This window comes from Carya illinoinensis, chromosome 14 (assembly GCF_018687715.1).
Source record: "Carya illinoinensis cultivar Pawnee chromosome 14, C.illinoinensisPawnee_v1, whole genome shotgun sequence".
NCBI lineage: Eukaryota > Viridiplantae > Streptophyta > Magnoliopsida > Fagales > Juglandaceae > Carya > Carya illinoinensis.
Genome location: NC_056765.1, coordinates 11536310 through 11545430, shown reverse-complemented (window position 1 = coordinate 11545430; position 9121 = coordinate 11536310). Strand labels below are relative to the sequence as shown.

The 9121-nt window shown below is 35.0% G+C and overlaps 1 protein-coding gene across 1 annotated transcript; it reads right to left on the bottom strand.

Moving 5' to 3' along the window:
• Window positions 1-3306: 3306 nt before the first annotated feature.
• Window positions 3307-4911, bottom strand: LOC122293292 (3-ketoacyl-CoA synthase 12-like). The gene has a single exon (XM_043101823.1). The coding sequence runs from the start codon at window positions 4833-4835 to the stop codon at window positions 3405-3407; it is 1431 nt and encodes a 476-aa protein (XP_042957757.1). The 5' UTR covers window positions 4836-4911; the 3' UTR covers window positions 3307-3404.
• Window positions 4912-9121: the final 4210 nt, after the last annotated feature.

Here is a 9121-nt window from a genome sequence, read left to right as displayed (position 1 = left end):
ATATAGTCCAAGTACTTGGTTTATTATTAATATACAAACTAAATATATTAGAAATATGTTTTTTATACATATAATTAATGCAATGTTTTACTATATACTTACTATATTTACTTTATAATGCAATGCTTTAGACAATACTATTTTATACTCATCTAATCCATAATATATATACTATTACATATATATACTAGATACTTACAATATATATAAGTAACTAGTATAAAACTCTATACTATTGATATATAGTTATCTAATATATATTATTATATATACTTGGAACTAAATTTTTTATTAGTACTAGTATACTCTGTATTATATACTATTATTACTAATACTTCTCAATTGTTTTACCTCTTGCACTTATATATATATATATATATATATATTTTTATGAACTATTATATAATTCATTCGAACTTATACCCTACTAATTCGAACTTATACCCTTTTAGTTCGAACTAATTATTCTTCCATTCGAAAGAAATCACGTTATTTAAGCCGCGAACCAGTTTCCTTTCCGGATCATTTCGTTCCTCCTCTCATTCGAACTCTTCGATTCCTCCGCCGTTAGCAGCCACAACGCCGCCACCAACTCCGACCAACTCCGACAATCTCCTAGAACAAGAGGTATGGGTTAAAGGTGCTTTATTTTCATTAGTTTTTTAGTTAGTTTTGGGGGGTTCGGATTTTGAATCAATCCGGCCCCATTTTGTTGTTTTGGGGGCAAATGACACAATTATAATCGGTAGAAATGATAGGGATTTACTCCTAAATCATTTCTACCGATTAAAATATTGGATTCCTTCATAAAAATGAATGTGTCGGTTCGGTTCTGAGTCGACTCAGCCATGTCTGTTTGGCTCAGGTCCGTTCGAATGAATATAAATTCCATTCGAATTGAATTCAAGTCCATTCAAATTAAATTTATGTTCATTCGAATGGGATATAATTTTATTCGAATGGATTTTAGGCTAATTCGAATGGCAGTATCTGAGGTCATTCGAATTAATTTTATGTTCATTCGAATGAATTTAAATTTCATTCGAATGAATATAATTTAATTCGAATGGAATTAAAGGCCCTTTGAATAAGCAGTTGTCAACCATGATAGCACAACATCATCATTCCTCTAATTAAATTTAATTAGATCACATATATCTTTTATACATCAACAGTATACTAATGGCAAGCAGCAGCGGAAGAAAACGTTCCAGACCCCAGACAGTAGAAAGTACCTCCGCATCTCCTTCTCAGCCGGCCGTCAGGCCTATACTAGTTGAGCGGGAGATCATTCTAGGTGACTTCCGTGACCTCACTTGGGAGGGGCGGAGCATACATGACATCATCACCGATCGTGGATGGACCCCGATCTGTCGACAGAGTGGCACAGCATATCCTGAGATGGTCGGTGAGTTTTACCGTGCCATGGGTGAGCAGCCTGGTGATGCTCTATGCTATAACTTAGTGGTCCGGGGAGTGAGTATTATATTCTCTCCCCGCGTTATTGCTGAGTTTCTAGATTTGTGACGAGAGCCCGGTGCCTATCCTGCAACAGCAGCAACGAGAGCAGCTGCGAGATCAACGACTGCACCATCTGGAGAGGACACAACAGTCGCATCCTCATCGCTACTGCCGGATGTACAGACCGCAGAGCTGGATGCTAGCTCGGATGATAGCGAGAGCGGTGATGAGGTACCTGATGATGGTCTCACAGACGATCAGGTTCGTGACCTAGTGCGAGACCCTGAGGCTCCTCCATATGATGGCAGTAAAGTGATCCGACAGGCCGACTGTATAGCATTTTTCAGAATGCTTAATTTTGATTGTTGTGTATAACATTGATCCGAAAAAACACAAGACTGATTTTGGGATCGAGCGGGCCAGATTTTTGTTACGGTTAGCACAGGGAGAGCCGATTGATCTGGCATTATATTTCTTCCTCCGCATTCGCACAGAGTCACGCTATTCGGGTGGAGGTAGTCTACCATTTGCGCTTTTGATATCTAACCTCTTACTCCATTCAGGGGTTACAGTGACTTTGACTAAGCGGAGGTCGCCACAGATGGGGCCCGTTAACAAGATCACATTCAGTAAGAGCAAGGGTCACTTGTCGAAAACTCGTCCAGTCCTACAGGATCAGCCTCTGCCTACTGATCCAGCTTCTACTGCTGCTGCCCCTATTGAGAGACACCCTGCTGGGGCTACTCCAGATGAGGTACGAGCTATATTGGCGGACCACCGCGACATTTTATTGAGGGACTTCATTCAGCCCATGATGGAGAAGCTTAAGGACCTAGAAGGACGCTTGCAAACTTTACAGGAGGATTTTGATTTATATAATAAATAAATATTGTTAGTAATTTTTTTACTTTTTTATGTTGTATAGAACGTCTAACTCATTTTGGAATGTAATTATTAATGCAGTATAGTTTTTATTTTTAGTGTTTGCTAGCCTAGTCTTTATTGTTAATAACACATTTCTTCTCATTATACTTAGTGTTCACGATAATTGAAAAAATGACACTATCTTTAAATTAATATTTAGTTAACTAAAATATTTTTAAATTAATTACATAAAATTAATTATTTATGAATTTGTAAATATTTTAATTCATTGTAAATCATAATATATAATATATAGAACTTTTTATTTACTTTGGAAATGATAAAAAAATTAATAGAAAAAATATGTATTCTTACAATTTTAACAATATATCTTTTCAATTAAATAATACCGTTCGAACACGTTAATACTAATTCGAACAAATAATATTGCATTCGAATTAATTAATTTTCTGTTCGAATTAAATTTAATTAGTTCGAACGGTATAGATTTTCGGAGACGACCTAATTCATCTCAGAATCTCAAGTTCGAACTAATTTGTTTTAGTTCGAACGGATTTATAAGGTTTTCCATGTAGAAAAGTACTTTTAGGGACGAAATTAATTTCGTCCCTAAGAAATTTCGTCCCTAAAAATTAAATTTCTTGTAGTGATATGATTTCCCCTTATATGGCCTAAAAACAAAAAAACAGAGAAAAAACAAACCAAAAGGGGGAGGAGGAGGGAGGCGGGGAGATGGAGGGAGGAGGGAGGGAGGGAGCCGAACCCTCTAGCCGAGAACTTTTTTTTATTGTTTAGAGAGAAGGGAGAGGTTTTAGAGAGATATCGTAGTGTCAAGTCGATCGACCAATATCTAATATTTATCGTTGCATACGGTACAGAGCATTAAGCTTTACGGCTGATCTCTAGCTAGCAGCTTTTAAGAATACAAAAAAATAATTGAAAATACGTGAGGAATGACAGTTGGGAGAAACGTTTTTAATTAGTTTAAAACTTTAAAAAAGAAAAACAACCAGCTGTAGAGCCGGCTGGCTAGAACTACAGATGTTTTGACCAGTTAACTACAGTAACGTTTTGAACGTGCTCACATCCTCCTGGTTGATCCAACCAAACTTCTGCATAAACGGGTTGGTCAACGACTCTGGTGGGTAACAATCAATGCAGTCCTTCCAGACATTATGCTTATTTACATCATGATCCCCCAAATCCCTCGTTACCTCCCACACACAGCTGTTGCATTTAAACCCAGCTCCGAAGCTTATCATCAGCACTTTATCTCCCTGTTTAAGCCTTTTCTTTGCTTGCATGTACCCCAAAACATACCAAAGACTGCTTGCCGAAGTGTTCCCAAACCTGTGCAGTGTCATCCTCGCTGGCTCTAGATCGTGCTCGCATAGCCCAAGGTTCCCTCCAATCCCATCTATCACTGCCTTTCCACCTGTGTGCAGGCAAAAGTGATCGACCCCAGTCTTAAAGTTCAGCAGACTTTTGCTGCTGCTGCTGCTAATAATATTTCCCCGGCCAGTCTTGCTATTTATGTTGCAGATCTGACTCATTTTCCGGACAAGGGACAAAACCATAAACCTAAGCAGTTCCCTCACAGGCAAAATCTTGGGAGATATCACTCTTAGGTTGTCAACAAAAGCCCTTGTTGCAGCCTTTGGGAGAGTCTTTGCAAGGTGAAACCCTAGCCTCCCTTCCTCGTCTTCCTTCTGCATGCAGCAGCCGTAAGACTCATCTCTAGCCCCGTTGTGTGTCCTCACAAGGCACTTTAACTTGAACATGGCTCGGTGTTTTAAGGCCCTTTTGTTTGTCAAAAGAATTGCACAGCCTCCAGACCGGAACAAACAGTTTGCAAGAATCATTGATCTGTCATTACCTGAATACCAATTTGGACTCAGGGATTCAGAAGTCACCACAAGGCCATACAAATTCTTGTACGACCTAAAGATACGTCTGACTATGTCGACGGAAATAAGGCTAGCACTGCACCCCATGCCAGAGAGGTTAAAAACCGTAATATCATCCCTCATTTTGTAATGGTGGATGATTCTAGCTGCTAAAGAGGGAACGGAGGATAGCATAGAGACGTTAACGACGAGGACGTCGATTTCCGAGGGAGAAATACCGGAACTGGACAAGAGCTTTGCAATGCTGTCGTGGAAAAACTCGTCCATCTCCGAGACCCCATCCAGCTGTGTGGGATTTTCTTCCCGGCCTGAGAACACGATTCTTGGTCCGTATGTCTGCTCGCCAAGGCCGGAGCTGACAATGGCTTTGAGGAGGAACTTGTACTCGTTAAGACCAAGATTCTTGGCCCTCTCAATGATCTCCCCGCAGAATCCTGTGTCGAGCATTCTGTCATCCGTCGGCTTATGGCACTGATAGTCCAAAATATAACATTCTTGATCTCTTTTTGCATCAACCCACTTCCACAAAATGAACAGTGAATAGAAGATGGGGAGAGCATAGAGTAAAACGAGAAACTCCATGAGAGAGAGAGAGAGAGAGAGAGAGAGAGAGAGAGAGAGAGAGAGAGAATTTGTAGCTGGGCTTGGTAGATGGGGAATTCAAATGGAACTCTTATATAAGAAGAAATGTGAGTACTGGTGATGACGAGTTGGGCATGCATGCATGCATATATGTGAAAATGCTAAATTAACACCTAAATATATTATAAATTTTCCATCACTCAACTCCCAACGAACTGATTTAAACGTGTGCAACTTAATTTTGAGCATCAATGCATGATGAGCTTTGTTACAAATCAAACATGGGTGGCACAAAATTGGGCATGTGAAGTTAATAAAGGAGTGCTAGAATCCTAACATGCATACAGCATTTTCTCCGACTGCATGCGTCAAGGTTTTCTGTCAAATTATGGGAACTAAATAATCAATTAGTTTTGCTCTTTTGATTCTTCTTTTGGGTAGCAAGTCTTCTCTTCGTACAGTCTGTAGTGTTTTTTATTTTTGAGTAATGCTATACATAATATTATTATCTCATTTGTATTCTAACGATATATGATGTGATGCATTTATCATTATCGTAAAAAGATATATAATAAATAATTAATAATAATAAATATGTCACATCTTACTTAATAGAATATAAGTGAGATAATGATACAGTGTATAGAATTTTTTATTTTTGAAAGAGAAAGGCCATTAAATTGCTCGGTTAGTAGCTTAAATGCCTCTGGCTACCCGCATTTAATAAAGACAAGGTGGTAGCTGGAAGAGTTAATATTATTTCTCAGTTCGAAAAATAAGATAAAACTACTCAGCCATGCATGCTTGCTACTCTTCATGATTCTTAAATTAATCTCGCCATATCTTGATCTTCACAATTATTGATACGAAATATTTGAGTTACATTAACTACTCAGCCATGCATGCTTGCTACTCTTCATGATTCTTAAATTAATCTCGCCATATCTTGATCTTCACAATTATTGATACGAAATATTTGAGTTACATTAACTACTCAGCCATGCATGCTTGCTACTCTTCATGATTCTTAAATTAATCTCGCCATATCTTGATCTTCACAATTATTGATACGAAATATTTGAGTTACATTAACTACTCAGCCATGCATGCTTGCTACTCTTCATGATTCTTAAATTAATCTCGCCATATCTTGATCTTCACAATTATTGATACGAAATATTTGAGTTACATTAACTACTTAAACGTTATCTATTTATAAATTCTACATAATAAATAATAATTTTATTTTGGGAATTAAAAAACTTAGGATAAAAACAGAATATATATATATATATAGTACGCTTTTCATGTGGTGAAAGTGAAAAAAACTGTGTCATGATTTAAACTGTGTGGTGAAAGTGAAACTTAATACATGATTTAATGCCCCTTTTTTCACAAATTGTTTTATTTAATTGCGTATAATTAAATTAGAACTGTTATCGAGTACGATGCCGGCCAATTTGAATCACCGCCAGCAGGATTTACGTCTTGTTTTATTTGCATGTATGTGTATTTATTTGCATGTGTATTAATTTATGGTACTGGATCGTTGCCAAGAACCGACGTGCGCTGGCCTTGAGCTAAGTAGCTAGCTAGCATGCAGCAAATTGGCCATTGATATTGTGTGGCGCTAGCTACCTGCAGCTATATATAGCATGCATATTGCTGAGTATGATCTTCCATATCATGTACGGTATAAATGTTGTAAAATAAATTATTACGGGTATTAATTAGCTAGTCACAAACTCGCTCTCTCGATCTAGTATTACGTACATATTTATTATACAAAAAAATGTTCAAAATAAAATGACATTCAAAAACACAAACGATCGACTAGGAAAATTCAAACTCTAGTTTTCTTCATCCTAATTTTTTGCTTGTGTTTTTTAATAAACCACACGGTGGTGCCACATGGTTCTACTTGGTAAGTAGTGAGATGAAAATTTTGAGTTTAAGATGAAATATTAAAATATTATATTTTAATATTATTATTGTTTTGAGATTTGAAAAAGTTAAGAAAAAGTTAAATTATTTATTATATTTTGTATGGAGATTTGGAAAAGTTGTAATGATGAGATGAGAATTTTGAGTTTGAGATAAAAATTTTTGTTTACCAAACCGAACGGGCTGGACCCGCGGTCTCATCTGATGATCCGATAGCATTATTCAAAATAGATTTAATGTTTATATATATATATATGACAATGTTACTGGTGGAATCGATGATTTAATTAAAGAAGTGGGCCGATAAGTGTAAATGTACTTTTTTTTTATTTTTTTCTTCTTTTCTTTTAATCATTTTTTACACAGTTTTAAGTATTTAAAAAAAATTAATTCACTAATATTCACTTTCATAACCATTTAGTGAGAAATAAAATAGAAAATTCAATCGGTCACAACTTTTATCGGTTCAACTACTAGCATTTTCCATATATATGGGAAACAATTTATTTTTAGCTATGATTTAATTTAGCAACAAAATGGTCGTTCAAATTTTCACCAGTATTTATTAAGAGCGAGCTGCAGATTTCTTGATAGCTAGATCATATAAATATCTTCACATAATGTTTCCTAGTACTACTGCATGCTTTTACACACTAACGCACGACCAGATCGATCATACTATATATATATATATATTATAAATAAATGATATCAACCATATAATATATTATTTGATGCTGATGATCTATATAGATGGCATATATATATAGGTGTCAGATTAATTAATTAGTTTGTAAATACTGCATTGCATATACGACGTAGTAGTACTGCATGTAATTGTATTGATGCAGTATGTGTGTGTAATATTCTTATTAAATACACTCAAGCTTGATATGATCCATATACGTATGTACGTAACCATAGTTATCTTACACCCAATTGATTAATTTAAAAGTTGTCGATCATTCCCATGCATGGGCCATCATCATAAATTCTCAGCCGGCATGCAATTAATCATGCATGGCATGGATCGATAGTATGTTTACTGTCCCAGCGCCAAGAATATACACAATGTTAAACGGGATACGCGGTTTCGACTTATAATTGCCTCCAGATATTATATACATCCATGGATGTATGTATGTATGTATTTTCATGGTAATTGGAAACTTGCCGGCCATGATTAAAACAAGACGTTTTCGACCGCTCTGTGGCGATTAAAACTCATCGGAAAAACTTACTTCTGACTCATTTTGTGACTTTTCGGCAACTTTGATCATCAGAATAGTTTTAAACCCCGTTTCAATTTATATATGGTCTTAACCCATCTCATTTTCTCAATCAACATTCAAATACCATTCAAATACAATCATTTTTTAATATCAAACTTTTAACTTTTTAATTTAATTATTACAATTTTTTAAAACTTCCAAAAATAAAATCTAACTTTATCAAATTCTAACATAAAAATAATATTTTAATTTTAAAATCTTTTTATTCAACTTTTTTTTTTCTTATTTTTCAAAAATTCGTAAAACATCTTATCTCAAACTATTCAATTTACTTCTATTGACAATCTATTTTATTATTATTTATAAATTTTTTATGTCATTTTATTTCAGCTGTTTAATTAAACGAGATCTTAGACTTTGTAGTGCCAATAAACTTAATTTATGGGAATGCATTTGTGTATGCATTCAGGGCCGCTAGCTGCGCGCGCCTATTAATTCCGTGAGGATAATTAGATATGTATAATTATTTTATATTATTCTACAATTCATTTTATAATCAATAAAATGAATTTATTATCTGGTAATGTTACTAAGAGAAGAGAATATTTGTGACCAATTAATTGTAATAAAAATTTATCATTTTCATAATAAATAATTAACTGCTAAGTATTTTTTTTTTTTATGAAAAATACTTCTCCCATAGAAGGTGGTCTGACCGATTGAGTTTTTTATTTTTTATTACTTAACAATTAAGTAAATATTTTTAATAAATATGTGATTTTTATTTTTTTAAATATTTAATGAATTTGAAAAAATATTTAAAAAATAATAACTAAAATAAAAAAATTGTTTTACCCATTGCATGGATGACTCGATCTCTTGGTGGCCAGCTCCCTCAGTAGCATCACCCTTTTCTTACAGCATGATCAGCAGCCTCCGCTTTCTGTCTGCAATTGCAGATATTACTCATGATGGATAAGGATGGACCTTTTGGAAGATATTCCGAATCAAATTAAATCAGCTTAATTGATTAATTGTCAAGTTTTCAAAAGATCGAGTGGATGACAATTAATCAGCTTTTTGGCCTGCAGGTACGTACCTGTGGCCTCA